Below are 16172 nucleotides of genomic sequence, written 5' to 3' on the forward strand. Positions count from 1 at the left end.
CGATCGATCGGCAGGGAGCTTGGGTATTGGGCGGCTGCCCGTTGGCGACCAACCCTCCCTCAGTGCCCGTAAGGCACACCCACAGTGACCACTGTTGGGTTAGTCAAATGTTAGTATTCGCGAGGGTTTGGATGGGGACTAGCCGGAGGTTACTAGGTCCTGTTCTGGGGGGGAGGGGGGGTTGGGGCTGTTTTGAGGCGTTGAAGGGAGGGCACATCATCGATGTTGACGCATTGACACGTTTACGGAGTCTAGGGAGCGGTTGGAGTGAAATGCACAGGGCATTGTGGGACAATGGGTGATTCAGTTAATTTGAGGTGTATAACCTGGAATGCGAGGGAGCTTCATACCATGACGCGACACCATAAGATCCACACCTACCTGGTGCGTAGGGGAGTACAGGTCGCATTACTTCAGGAAACACACTTGACGAAGGCCGAAGGGCTAGCATTGCAGCGTAGATGGAGGGGTCAAGTATACAACACTACATATTCAGCATTTGCTAGGGGCGCGTTGATTTGGGTTAGAGCTGGGGTCCCATTCCAGGTAACCAAGCAGGTCGTAGACCCGGAAGGGAGGTTTGTAGCCATAGAGGGGAAACTACGAGGTAAGAACATTGCCTTCTGCAGTGTATACGCGCCCAACGTTGATCAGTTGGCCTTTCTGGCGAAGTTATCTGGGTCCCTAGCACATTTCCTCGCAGGACCATTATTGATGGGCGGCGACTTTAACTCTGTGCTGGACATCTCTCTTGATAGATCGCATCCCCCTTTGGCGGATTCTCCGACACACCACACGGCCAAAGGCAGGTTAGGATGGCAAACTAGATGGGGCCTGATAGATGCCTGGCGTACACAGCATCCACGAGATCGAGATTACTCCTACTTCTCAAGTATGCATGAGCTCCATGTGAGATTGGATGCGGTGCTGTGCTCCCCGGTGCTAATGCCAGCAATAGTGCGAACTGAGTACCTGGCCAGAACAGCGTCGGATCATAATCCTCTCTTTATCACTATGCAATGGTTCCCTGGTACCTCAAGTGTTCCCACTTGGAGGCTGCGCCCAGAGACGCTGGAGGATCCTCTTTTTCATGATGCGCTAGAGGAGAGGATCACGCAGTATTTCGAGGAAAATGCTGGCACAACTGAGACAAGGGCAACGGAATGGGACGCCTTCAAGGTAGTCATGAGAGGGTTTTGTATAGGGAAATGTGCAGGGGTGCGAAAGGTACTCCTGGATGACCTAGATAAGGCTGATAAGACACTCCGCGAAGTAGAACTCTTGAGACCTGATCACCCTGAGCTACAAGAAAGGGTTAGCGAGGCGAAAGAAGCGGTAGCGGCGGAAACAGAGAGCTTGCGCAGCTTCGATTATAGAGCATACACAGCGAGGACCCACGCAGAGGGCGACAAAGCAGGGACCCTATTGGCTTGGCTTTCCAACCCTGCAAAAAGAGGCTCCCCCATAGTGACCATGCGCACGGCGGGAGGAGGAGAGGTCTACACCCAGAATGAGATATTACAGTGCTTTGTGAGGTATTATGAAAACTTATACAAAAGTAAATTAGTGGCCGGCACCCTAGCCATGGATGTCTTCCTAGAAGGGCTTTGTTTTCCAGAATCAGACCACGAACAGGCGAAGACGCTGGGTAAAGATATAGAGCTAGGAGAAATACGAAGCGCCATAAAACGCATGGCACGCAATAAAACCCGGGTCTGGACGGGTTACCCATAGAATTCTATGGAACATACGCTGACCTGCTAGCGCCAAGGCTGCTAGAGGTTTATAAGGAAGCGAAACAATCGGGGCGGTTGCCACAATCTATGCGGGAAGCGCTGGTGGTCCCCTTATTAAAACCAGGGAGAGAGAGCGGAGACGTGGCATCATATAGGCCACTATCGATGCTAACCACTGATTATAAAATACTAAGTAGCATCCTAGCATCTCGACTGCTCCCATACATGACTACACTGGTCCACGAGGACCAAGCTGGCTTCATTCCGACGCGAAATACGACCACGAACATACGCCGATTTATGCGGTTGCTTGAGGGAGACCATTTAGAGGCTCGACAACCAATGATACTGTCGGTAGACATAGAGAAAGCGTTCGACAGCCTTGAATGAGAGCACCTTTACAAGGTGATGGGACGCTTCCGAGTGGGGGAGGATTACCTGAAGTGGACGGCAGTACTGTACACTTCAGCGGTAACCAGAGTGAGAACGGACACGCTGATATCGCCTCAATACCCGGTAGAAAGAGGCACGAGGCAGGGATGCTCACTGTCTCCATTGCTGTTTGCATTGGCAGTGGAATCCCTCGCGCTGTCAACCTGGACAGGAGACCACTATGGGGGACTGCGCAGTGGTGATGGACAACAATATATATCACTATATGCAGATGACCTCCTACTTTTTCTCGAAGACGCCGACGAGGCACTGGTGGGAGCTGAAAATCTACTAACGAGCTTCGGCGAAATATCTGGCTTGAAAGTGAACTGGTCCAAAACGTGCTTGTTCCCGGGGCGACGTGGGGAGACTCAACCCTCCTTGACCCGAGAGGTGAGATGGGAACCCAACTGCATGAAATACCTAGGCGTGCATATCTACCACACGACAGCTGACTTATTGGAAGTGAATATTGGCCGCGGAATAAGGGCGATGAAGGGTAGTATGGCCTTCTGGGCTACTCTCCCGCTGTCGCTAGCGGGCCGGATAGCGCTACTAAAAATGGTGGCGCTTCCTAGGCTCCTATATTACTTTAGGACGCTGCCAGTGTGGATACCTGCCACTACCTTCAAGCTTTTCAAGTCAATGATAGTGTCCTTCCTTTGGGGGACGGGACGCCGACTGGTAGCACAAACAACGTTAATCAGACCTAAAACGGAAGGTGGATTGGCGGTACCAGACTTTGAGCTATACTACTTGGCAGCTCAACTTCAGATCTACACACAGGAAGTAGCACGCAAATTCAGGGGACCGGAGCATAAAAGGGGCCAAGGCATACCTCACCACGTCCTTTCTTTCATAGCGTTGCAACAGAAGCTGAACCTCAGGGAACTAACGCAGGAAGAAAAAGCGATCAGATAGTGTTGGAACCGTTCACAACGTAGAGCGGGCGTACTTCACCCGTATGCCCCTGAAATCCCAATAGGAATGCTAACGGCGCTGCCGCACGGTGGCGACTGGTTACACCTGCAGGATTGGGAGGAAGCGGGAGTCCAGGTGCTGGGGGACCTATACGAAGATGGAACGTTGTTGCCATACCCAACGCTTTTAGAGAGGTTTGACTTCCCAAGGGGGGGGCTTTCTGCTGCATGCAGCGCTGGCACGAGCTATACAGATTCATTGGAGGGAGGGGCTGACAGAACCAAGAACAACAATGGCTTGCCAATATATTATGATGACAGCGGGAACTTTTAAGGCAGTTACGTGCCTCTACTCCAGAATGATTCATGAAGGGCTACCGCCTCTAGAGACGCTGAAGAGAAAATGGGAAACAGACTTAGGAAAGGATATGCCTGAGGCGGCGTGGACGCAGATAATGCGAAGGGCCTGGAAAAGTACACGAAATGCAAGATTCCAGCTCGTGCATTTCTATATCCTCCACCGAGCATATCAAACACCAGGGAAGATCAAGAAATACTTTGACATAGACTCTGCAGCGTGCCCCAGGTGTACGAAGATCGGAGTAGAATTGGATCATATGTTATGGACATGCCCAATGTTGGAGCTATATTGGAAGGAGGTGGGAGACACTCTGAATGCGGTAACAGAAAGGGGCTTGGAATTTGATATGGCCGTAGGTGTCCTGCACTGGTTCCTTCATACCCCCAGAAACAAGGTCACAAGTAAATCTATTGACATGGGGCTCATACTGGCAAAGCGCGAAATCACAAAACACTGGAAGGCGACAGTGGGGCCCAATGGCGCTAGATGGAAGAACGAGTTCCTCAAGTGGGCTAGGGCTGAAAGCGAATTGAGATTCCAAACTGCGCGTAGACAACGCAATGAGAAGGCACTAGAAACAGCTGAAGGCGTGGGACGCACTGGTGCAATCACTGCGTGATTATTGGACACAAGAGGATGAAGCGGAATAGCAACACGATTGGAGAATATCCCAAGACATGACAGGCACGTCACACAGTACAATACCTGATCATTCCTGTGCACACACATTTAAACGACTAGCACCATATGCAGGCATCGATGATGGGGTTCCAGGGTGGTGGGAGGGAACAATGGGGAGTTTATTAGTACACTAGGAAAGGGCATGTTGGGGCCCAGCCTTTAATGGGGTTTATAAACATAGTCCGGATTGCATCCTAGGCCACTACCGAGAATGTAACCAGGGTGGACTATAGCGTGAGCTTGGGAACCATGGGAACTGCAATTGATTTTGTATGATGTGTGAAATAAAAACCCAATAAAATGTGTTAAAGAAAAAAAATGACAAGCAGGGCGACGTCATTGACGTACCGAAAACTAATTAACAACTTGCCAGACCCAACGTCCAACTTAAAACAGACCTGGTCTCGGGATGTGGGTGACCTCGATGAATCTGAATGGCAAGAAGCCCTGTCATCCCCCCGTGAGACGGCGATACCCTCCAGGCTCTGGTTGGTCCAACTCAAGGTACTCCATCGCACTTATTACACCAGATCAACGCTTTTCGTGATGGGGGCAGCCTCACATAAGTACTGTTTACGCAAATGCGGGGAGGAGGGCACGTTCTACCACACTATTTAGGACTGTACATACATTGCGGCATACTGGATTAAAATCATGCGCACAATCTCACAAGTAATAGAAATTTCGGTTCTACTGGAGCCGCGACGCTGTCTACTGAATGTGTGGGAGCCAAATGATTTAAATCATCAACAACAAGATTGGGTTATGTTGGGTATGGTGTTGGCGAAACGTAATATTGCTATGTTGTGGGGGGCTGAAGCTCTGCCTACACTCCAAAAGTGGTGTAAAGACATGGATGAGGCAATGGTGGCGGAGAGGGCGGTCTTTGTTCATCGTGGGTGTCCTCGGAAGTGGGAAAGGGTGTGGGGGGCCTGGAACAGGTTTAGAGGCAATATCTGTGAACCGCTGGACATTGCAGCAGAAGATGTCTCCATATAGTGGGAATGTGTTGATGAGGAAAGGACAACTACGGGGTGTTGTGGATGTATTCGTTTTAATAACATTGTACAGTGTCACTGTGAGGTGTTACTTTGCAGCTTTTGGTGTGTTTGCGGCTAGTAACAGATCTTAAATGTATGTATTTTTGCCCTGCTTGCAACTTAATAATAAAAATAAATAATAATAAAAAAGTAGCAACAAATGGAATGCTTTCAGTATAACAGTCAGCGGCGGATGGTGGATTTTTTTTAAATGGTGGGGCAGAAATTCAAGATCTGAGTAGTAGCACACAAGCTAACATTGCCAAAACTGCTCTACAGCACATACTTACACACTCACACCCCAGTATTATCTGGCAGCCCACACAGTAAGTTGATTACCCAGGCTTTGGAGATGATTAAGGCCTCATGTCTGATTGAAACTGGTGTACTCCAAGTAGAGATTTAAAAAAAAGAATGAGACACAAACATGCCTTTGGAGGGTGTCGCATGCATATTTGTGTTCTTAAGACCCTGGTTCAGAGAGCCAATCCACTAGTCATCAAAGTATAGGTGGATTTTCATGTCTTCTTTGTGTATGAACCCAAAGAAGGCGATGCAGAAGGATGCACCTGAAAACAACAGAATACCAGAACAGCAATTCTGGTGGGATTGGCAAAATAAGAATGTGGAAATAACCATTTTTAAACTCTGGTAAAGGCAGAAACCTAGTAGACATTTTCATTACGTATCAAAAGCAGCCAGTGTACAGAACCCATTGATCTAAAAAAGTATGACCAAAACAGCAATTTTTTTTTTCAGATTTATATAGCACGAACTCGACCTGAAGGTATTGGAGCGCTTTACTTGAGCACCTGTACGGTACACAAGGACACTCTGCCATCTGACCCATCAGAGGACCTGGGCCATCCTTGCATAGTTTGGGTGCGGTGTTGTTTCAACACAGACGAAAGCTGAGCTGTAGGTGGAGATGAAACCCTTGCTTTTTTAGACCACCTCTGATAGAAATCTTAACAAGTACTCGAATTAAAAAAATGTGTCTACTTGCTTGTGGGAGAAGTGCAGGATTCACAGCAGGCACACTGGCTAAATATTGTAAATAGTCTGAAAAAACAGTTTGAAGCTATCCATGAAATACATACTACTAAAGAAGATCACCCCTTCTGTAGGGCCAGTAATACACAACACAGTCATCATCATAGGACAGCGAGAAATCTAATGCAGTTTTATATTTGTGGAACTCGGCTCAAAGGTATTGGATTGTTCTACATTACACAAAAACACATTTACTTTTATTTTGTAGGCAAGGGGAGTTTTTTTGTAATTTGCCAAGAATCACATGATGATGAACGGACCCCAGACTCGACCCAGGTTCCAAAGTGGGCCGCTGTCGCCATAACACCACGTGACATCACTCCCCCAGTAGATGTGTAGATATTCTTAGTACCAAAGGATTTTCTATGTCCCAGTTCAGCAGTTAATGAAACATTTCTCCCTACGTAAGTGATAAATTAGAACCCTTAGTTAATCAAATACAATGCAATCACCATGTAAACGTAGTCCTGAAAATGTTATACAATTTTGCGGGCTAAGACAACTTGTCTCCTCATTCTAATTTCGGTAGTAATATCATACATCTAGTGCCTGTAATACTGTTTGAGAAGGATTTATCACTGTCTATAACTCTCTCCATTGTGCTTATTTTAGAAGTTCATGACGTAGCTGCGAAATCATAATGTGGTGTTAGCCTGGATGCGTGTTATGGCACTGTTTGCGCGGTTCAAAAAGTGTTTATGTTTGTCAACCTCGTTTTCCTCTGGTGACGCCGGGCCGCAGCAAAGATGAGCATGTTGTTACCAAAGAGCAGTAAATCAACATGAAATGGAACTACCCTTAGAAACGAAATGAGTAGACACGCACAGATGTATGTACACACACACTCACAGCCACACATGCTCACTGTCACCCACGCGGCATTATTAACATTTTCAATATACAATCATCTTTATTACACCCGCATTAAATACCCTTTTCTAAACAAAATACGTTACAAAGTAGGAAATAAAAAAATTCAAATGTATTTAGCCACAGGCCCGGCTCCAGGAGTTTTTATTTGGGTGGGCCAAGGATGCATTCGGGTGGGCCACTGCGGGCCCGATTTGTCGCTTATATGTCTAGCCAGGCCTGCTTCTGGGCTGTCCTTTATCTCTTCTTAGTCTTACAAGGCTTAGTAAAATGCACTCTTTTCCGAATCTCTTTCTGAATGTTATCTCTCTCAAAAAGTGTTGTTTTTTTTTTTTATTTAATGTCCATTTGATGGGAACAAGAGGTTTCTGAGGTGGGAGTATCAGGCAAGTGGCACTACTCGGGCTCCCTCTGTGCGAGCCTTCAGGAAGAATCCCTCTTCATTACTACCTCCACCTGACCCCGGACTCTGCAGCATACTCCCTTACAAGCCTGATATCCACTTTTCTACCACCCCTCTCCAGTGCATCTTATCTCACAGCTGAACTTGGGTCCCAGCATCAGACCAGCCACCATCCCGTTCCAATTTCATAATTCCTGGTAAAAAACATTAATACAATCACCACCAAACTTGAAACATTGAATATAGCAGTAAATATAATTAGCACACGCTTTAAAGTATGTTCCACAGTTGCCCTAATGACCCGACTGCTAATTAAATAAAAAAGCATTTGCAATGCAATAGGTCTCGCATTTGCAAGAGTTTAAGCTATTGGCATTGTAAATGACAATGCCTTTTATTTATGGTTTAAAACCCAACACATAAATAAAAGGCCCTGTCATTTAGAATCTCAATAGCTCAAACTCTAGCAAATGCAAGACCTATTGCAATGAAAATGCTTGTTTTAAATCTCGTGCCGCTTCTGGCCATGACGCTCCCTCGTCTTGCGGGTCTTTTAAATTCTTCACTCACTATCTTCGTTCATCAAGAGAGCACTTCTGTAATGAGGACACGTGTGAATGGCAATTTATTTATATAGCACTTACTACTTCTGATGAGGCATCGTGGTTTAGTTGTTTCGCCTCTGAATGTACATAATGTACAGTGTCTATTGTGCCTTTTATTAAAGGGCTCTGACGTCAACTCGGACGACATGCACAAAATATAAAAGAAAATAAGCATTTCTGCAGTGTGAATCCTCTGGCTGTCCTTCAGAAAGTCCCTGTCGGCCACCCGTTCCCAGCATGCACTTAAAAAGACCCGCCCGCTGTTTAGGCTTTCAGCACATAGGCCATGCTATGAATGAACATGACTGCCCCTAACGTATGTCTTCCCCACATGTCTACATCAGTGTTCTGACCTGCCATTGGTTGTGAAGGGCTTGTCGGGTGTAAAGTGATAGGTGCAGCATGCCAATGAAAAGCACTGAGTAGATAGACTTTTGGACTGAAAGTACCTGGGTAAAAAATGCAAATCGATGTTTTTATTATGTGTTATCAATTGCATGACTTTGTAAAAAGTCAAAAGTTATTGTTTTTTATGTATATTTTTGTATGCTTGTATGTACATCTAGGGGGCAGTGGTGAGGTAAATCTTGTGTTTATTTTAAATTACAATGCCCCTTATGAAGGATGTTGGTTTGAATGGGGAGTGCTGTTTAGAAGGATTTTGGCGAGCCCCACAGTATTGTTTCACATTGTAACTCGTTCTCAGATGACGACGATATAGAACTAGGTCATCTGTGGGTACATATCACTCCGAATTCACAGTGACTATTTCAAACTCAGAGGGATGAAAGGTAAAGCTGTCCCAGTAAGAATGTCCACCTAAGCTGACTGCTGCACAGAGCAGCAGCAGGCGCATTGACACGATGGGCTATACTGCCTTGCTTTGCATCCTATTAAGTCCACTGCGTTATATGGTTTCTCACAAGCCTCGACTTTCTTTTGATCTGCAAATCTCCCCACTTTGATCCCCATTTACGATGTAAACTGCCTCTTCGTGTTGATTGTTTAGGAGGTAGGAAGAAGGGGAAACGTGCAGTGTCTCTGTGACAAAGGCAGCAACCTACTGAGCTATCCACATAAAATTCTGTTTATCCGCATTTAAAAACTATCAACAGACAAAATGATTGCTCTCCAGCAGGTTCATAAATCACCAGTTATCAGTACATTTTTAATTATCATTGTGCATAGTTGGCAGATTCACTGTGAGGGCCAAGGCTGTTGTTTGGGCGGGCCAGGCTCATGTTTGGGTGGGCCTGGCCCACCCGGCCCACCCTCTAGAACCGGGCCTGTTTAGCCATGTGCTGGCTCCCTTCCTTCGTTCCTCCTGTGCAGCAATTATCCACACCAATCCAGACGCTACTCTCATGTTGTTGATAATGTAACGCAGCATGAAAGCAGCGCCAGGATTGGCTGGGGTGGGCTGCCTCGACGCTCCTGCAGGTACTGGGTTTTGGTGCCTGCTCTCAGTCTCCACCCAGATGTCTAAGACAGTTGGGTGGAGAAATTTAAAGTGCGCATGTCAGGCTGGCCGTCGTTGCAAGAAGCTGGCCAAAATGACATTGCACACTCTAAACTGGTAGAGCACCACTCCCCACCAGCAGTGGCCCCGCCCCAAACAAGGCTCTGCTGGGGAAAGGGAAAAATAAAATGGTGATAAATTAATTTTATTATAATTTTTTCACTTTTGCGGAGCTGGCAGCGAGCGAGGGGGTGGCGGGGGGCGGCAGTCCTCTGCCCTGATAGAGGGACGGGCGCTGATAGCAGTGTTTTCCAAACTGTGGGTCGCAAGCCGATTTTTGGTGGGTCGAGAAAGTCCAAGCAATAAAGATGACTTTAAGTTCTGTATTTCTCTTGTAACATTTGCTGCGCTTCAAAGACAGAGGTCAAATGTAAGGCTATGTCTTATGCTGCTTAACGTTTTAACATAGGGACTGGTGTTTACAAACTCTTCTCACTTTGTGTCAGAGATAGATGGGTAAAGTGAGTTATGTGACCATCTTGCTGGGGGTACATGAAGTGTGAAATTAAAGGCTGTAGGGTGTCATTTTTTCGTAACACACAACAAATTGTAAATACCTCTAAATGAACTGAACACATTCAGCAGTTAGGAAAGGAAAAATGAAGGCTTTTTTTTGAAATTCTGAAGTCTGATGGAAACGAAGATTTTAATAGGATCACAACAAATCAAATCACTTTACTTGCTGATGCACAAAAATTAAATATTAATGGAAACCCGATTACCACACATTATCACTTGAGTGCAATACAGTGCTATCACTAAAACTGAATGTCTGTGCAAATTTAGTACCCATTTAGATTGTAAAAGGTGCGGTCTGTAAATAGCAACGCGCTACAATATGATGCATTAGTTACATTAAAAAAGTCTTTTAAAGCTAGGTGAGTAGCGAAAGTGTGTTTTACTAAAAAGGGGGTTGTGGTTGTAAGAAGTTTGGGAAACACTGATGTATAGAATTCGCATGAGAGATAAATATTTGAAAGCAACTAAGTGGATTATTTTAGGGAAATTTCTAGATGTAAAATGATCCCTCATGAAGCTGGAATGATATACAACGTAGGCTACGTGGGGTGAAAAGATAATACTCCTTTTTATTCAGCCGAAGCCCACTCTTGCTTTAGTTAAAACAAATTGCTAGCATTGCATCATGCAGAAACCTGTGAGGTTAAGTCAGGCCAAAAAGACAGAAATATAGAATAGATCTCAAGGTGAGGGGAACTGAGAAGGGTTCCTCATACAAAAGTATGGTGCATCAACTGAGAGATGAAGAATACATTTTACAGGGGTGAGTGTTTAAGGGGTAAGACTCGGCAAGAAGGGATTGGAGCAGCGATGGATTAATGAAGAAGGCGGCACAGCTTGTTTGACAAAGTAAACCGATCCTAGGGCGAGTGAACTGACAGAGGGCCTGAAGTTTTTCTTCCACACACCGTGGCCGGGCTGGTTATTAGTCGATGCTGTACAAAGAAATGTGATTGCAAAGCGTAGGCTCCTTTGGAAAAATGCAACCTTGCATACTAGCTCATAGCTAACACCGTTTGTGAAAATCCCAATATATTGTTAAAACGGTAAAGATAGCATCTAAAGTACAGTGATATAATGTGGCTGATTGTAAAAGCATTATACTCACGGGTCCACACGTGCAATGGGGAGCTGGGAAGGCTTTCCGAAGGATTATCCGAAGGCTCAAGTCCACTCTGGGTCACTGCGTGCAGGGTGTATTTCTCTCCTGGTCGCAAATCCCTGGAAGAGACAGTTGACAATTAAAATTAGACATTAGGATGTTCAGAGGCTCGTGGCTTGTATGTCCAGCAGGGGAACAACTTGGCACGTAGAAACATCCTCAGAACCAGTATGAGAGCACCAAGATGTCTGGGTTTAATGAGCTAACAAATGCAAACAGCGTTTGTGCATATCTGTGTTTTCATGCTTCAGCACATTACAGCCAGCTCTATTGGCTATGTCAATAATTTCCATTCAGACAATAAGCACTGCTGGAGCTTCTAGAGTACTCATCACACCAGCGAGATTCGGATGTCTGCAAGATGGTTGGTACCAAGTAAGTCTTGTGCATGGCTGACATACAGAAAAGAAAACATGGAAGCCTTATTGGAAAAGTATATTCTCTTACCAGAAGCAACTAAAGACGCATAATAAACAAGTACTTTCATGGACCAAGAAGATATGCATGGGGATCTCCCAATAAACACAAAAGAAAGTGCTCCCACAGACATCAAGAAGTAGACTTACATGAACCCTAGTAAAAGTGTGACACGTTTACTAGGATAAACACAATTATATGGGAATTCTATCGGAATTTCACAAAATATGGGGGTTCACAAAGATGTCAACAGGATGGAGCATAATCAGAGCAAAGTAAGAGGGATAAATTCACAATGTAAAAACATATATGTTTATATTGTTACAGAACAGACTTATCGGGGGACCAACAGAATATTGTATATAATGGGGAGTGGTGGAAGCTGAAGCAAGATTCCATACATCAAGTGAGGGCTTAAATCCCCGAATAACAGACAGTGACACACAATTAAGGCATCATCAGTAATAAAGAAATTGGCCCAAAAGTGCACAGTTTTAGGTCAAGTGCCAAGCTGGTTTCAAAACCAGGTCTCGCGTCTTCTTTCTTAGCTGATGTGATAAAATATATATTTTTAAAAGGTGAGCAGTTGAAAATGAACCCAAAGTTCACATTTACTAACATATTTGGATATTTTCCTATAGGCATTATGCTGTGTTCCCCATGATGTCTAGTGAGTAGACCGAATGCAAATTATTGCAGTATGTAGTTATTATGCTGGTTTGACACCTTGATTACGTTGTCTCTCATTTAAGTTTCAGTTTTGTCAATGTGCATATGCACTATGGGTAAAGTATAATGTGACATATAGCATACATATTGCCGAAGTTCAGAGCAATTTAATGATTTATTAATAGTGAAGCATCACCATTGTGCCGGTCCAGATGCTGAGTACCTCTTTTACTGGGGTATTCTCTATGATATTTTTAATTTTTTTTTTAATATTCAATAAGTTTTTACAACATTTTAACCCCCCCCCCCCACGCACAGGACATTTTAACACAAGTGCAAATAGTGGACATAATTATACATACAGTTGTGGTTTACTCCAAAAACGTCTGTAGAAAAAAATATAATAACATTAAATTAAAAAAAACATTAAAACCTACAAAACTAACCTATAGAGGTCAGAAAAGGCCCGGCCCTATTCTTCCATTCTATAATCGGGCTCCATATACGTAAACCTAATGTTCTTCCCTTTTTCCCCTTTCTAGCATATATTGCTTTTTCCAGATTATGATCATGCAACATCCTAGCCATCCATTGCTGCATGGTGGGTGGGGATCTATCTCGCCATGCCGAAGCTATACATAACCGCATCACTGCCATAGCCACAAACAGAAAATAGTCGTATGAAGGTTGGGAAATGCACTGCCCCACCCCCAATAGAATCACCTCCGCTGTTAGTTTTATTTTAAAGTTCAAGGATCTTTAAAAAAAAACTTCAATAGATCCTATCAGGGGGTGTAGGTTAGGGCACTCAGCGAACATGTGTACTATATCCCCTTCTGTACTATCGCATCGTGGACACGTGATCCCCTGTGTACCCCCCCATTGTGCAATTCTAGCCGGTGTATAGTACAGCATGTAAAGAGTTTTAAAATGTTGGGCCTGTAAGGCTGCTGAGCAAAGAATCTGCTGGCCTAGCTGTAATGACTTTCCAACCACCCCCTGTACTACTCCTATTTTATTGATCCATTTTAGTTCAACCTTTCCTAGATCATCCTCTCTATTCGCTATAAGTTCCGCATGCAATCTTTTAATAGTGTACCCGTGTCCCCCCTCGACGATCGTTAGTATTGCGTTATCCTCAAATCCGTGAGATCCTCCTCTCTTGCTTGCTAAAAAGCTTCTAGCCTGCAGATACTTGAAGAAGCTCCTTGAGTTAATACCGAATTCCTGTTGTATTTCCGTGAAATGCCGCACTCCTGACAATCCTCTCAAATCTCCCATTTGTTTAACTCCAAGTCGATTATATTCCCTAAATGTTGCATCAGCAAAGATTCCTTGCGGTATTGTAGGATTATCACATAATCTAGTGTATGCGTTAAATCTTCCCAAACCTGCACTTTTTGTAAACGCCTTCCATATACGGTATGCTGCATCTACTGTTTTAAATCTTTCTTTCTTAAAATAGCTCGGTTCCGTATATTTCGAAAAAATATTCTCTGCCTCCTTCCCTAGAACCAGTCCATATATAGCTATTGAGCTCGCATGTGACTCTTCTTCCAATTCCGCTCCCCCCATAAGACCTGACATTTACTGTAATGCTGCTGCCCAATAGTATAGTCTCAGATCTGGTAGAGCCCATCCCCCCCGTCCCTTGGTAGTGACATGAATCTTAACGCTCTCCTTGTTTTCCCCTGTGACCAGACAAAGCGGTTGATCATATGTTCTATTGTATTAAACCATATGGAATTGAAAAAAAGAGGAATCGTTCTAAATAAATATAAAAATGCTGGCAATAAATTCATTTTAACGAAGTTTACCCTACCTACTATTGACATATGCAGATTATGCACCCTATCCAGATCTTTCTTTGCTTTCTTGACTATTGGACTTATGTTTATTTCAACCAATCTATCCAGATCTGCTGTGATAGTTACTCCCAAATAAACCCCAGACGAAACCACCCGTGCATCTGTACATATCGCCTGTGCATTTTTTATAATTTGAGTTTTCGCCTTATTCAGTGCATAACCTGACACCCGGCCAAAGTGCTCAGCTTCCTGTTCTATTGCCCTAATAGCCTCTGTCGGTGAAGGAGTAATAACCGCGACGTCGACGGCATAAGCAAGAACTTTGCTGGGACCCATTTTGGTGATCAATGGTTGGATCAAATTGTTTTGGTCTAGTTTATAAATCAATGGATCTATGTACAATGCAAAGAGTAGAGGGGAACACGGGCACCTTTGCCGCGTGCCACGTGTGATTGCAAAGGAAGCTGTACGGCCCGCATTCACCCTAATACATGCAATGGGAGCCTTATGCAGCGTCTGAACCGATTTCAAAAAGCCTTCCCCACAACCCGCTCTCCTTAAAACTGTCCAGAGGAACTCCAATGATATACGATCAAATGCCTTCTCGGCGTCCAGTAACATCGCTGCCATTGGTTTCCCCGCTACCCCTTGTAAATCAAATAAGGTAATCACCTTCCTAGTATGCTGTGTAGTTCTCCTATGTGGAATGAACCCATGTTGATTTATACTGACCAAGTTTTCTATAACACTAGAGAGTCTTGTGGCTAGTGCTTTTGTGAAGATTGTAACATCAGAGTTTATTAGGGTTATTGGACGATATTAGCCTGGGTCCGTTGGGGGTTTCCGTTTTTTAAGGATTATTATAATGTCTGCCCCTGCCCAGCTGACTGGAGTGGACGTCCCTAACTGTGCCTCAGCGAATGTTGTCATTAGGTCCAACTTGATTGACTTAAAAAATACTTTATAGAATTCCCCCGGGATCATATCCGGCCCCGCTGCTTTGCCTGATGGTAAACTCAGCATAGCCTCCCTAATCTCGTCTTCCTCTAACGGGGCACTCAGCATTTCCCTGTCTTCCTCCGGCACAACCTTACTAGGTATATCCTGTAAAAATCTCTGGATTTCCTCTGGATCTCTGCCCTGCTCTTCCTTGTACAACTTACAGTAAAACTCCCTGAAAACTTCCATAAGTTCCCCAGTTTCTATGATAAGATTTCCCCTACTATCTTTTATTTCTTTAATTTCCCCTCTAGCTGCCAATTGTCTTGTTCGCCATGCCAACGTGCGCCCCACCCTTTCACTATATTCATAACATTTTTCCCTCTGTGCAGAGAAGCTTTAGCCGCCTTGATTGCTATAGTTTCTTCAGCCGCTGCTTTGACCAACATAAGCTCCAACAGTCGCTGCCCGACCTCATGCCTCCTTATGGTGGCATGTGCCAAACTCTGCTCTGCTTCCAGTAACTCAAGGCTTAATTGTTCTGTCTTAGCCTTCTCCTTTCTTTGTTTAGAAAAACTAAAACTAAGTGTCTCGCCATGGATCCCTGCCTTAAAAGTGTCCCACTAGTTCCCTATGCTAGTGCTCCCCCTGTTAATATCCCAAAACCCCTTTATCCAAGTGTGCATGAAGGTGACATATTCCTCGTCCGTCAATAGATCCCTTTCAAACGTCCAAGACCATGTCTGCCTCTTGAGTCCGCAGCCCATAATTGTCAAAATGAAAGGTTTATGGTCGGAAACAATGCGCGGCAGCCTTTCCAATTGTAGATTAGCAAGCAGTGATCCATAGGTAAAAAAATAGTCCAGCCTTACGCATTTTTTATGTGGGGCTGAGTAGTAGATGAAGCCTGCCTCATCTGGTTTCAATTTCCCCCAGACATCCACCAATGCATTGTTACCGGCCATGCTCAGAATTGCTCTACATACTCTCTTCTTCCTCCCTTAAATATTGTCCCTTAGAATCCATACCTAATCCTGA

The 16172-nt window shown here is 44.6% G+C and overlaps 1 protein-coding gene across 9 annotated transcripts in view; it reads right to left on the minus strand.

Annotated features, from left to right (window-relative positions):
• Positions 1–16172, minus strand: part of SNED1 (sushi, nidogen and EGF like domains 1) — a 2618914-nt gene that overhangs the window by 469687 nt on the left and 2133055 nt on the right. For all 9 annotated transcript variants that reach the window (XM_078665627.1, XM_078665624.1, XM_078665625.1 and 6 more), the window contains one exon: positions 11248–11360. In XM_078665627.1, coding sequence (XP_078521753.1) covers positions 11248–11360 — 113 coding nt within the window. The remainder of the gene's footprint in view (positions 1–11247; positions 11361–16172) is intronic.

This window comes from Lissotriton helveticus, chromosome 11, assembly GCF_964261635.1.
Source record: "Lissotriton helveticus chromosome 11, aLisHel1.1, whole genome shotgun sequence".
NCBI lineage: Eukaryota > Metazoa > Chordata > Amphibia > Caudata > Salamandridae > Lissotriton > Lissotriton helveticus.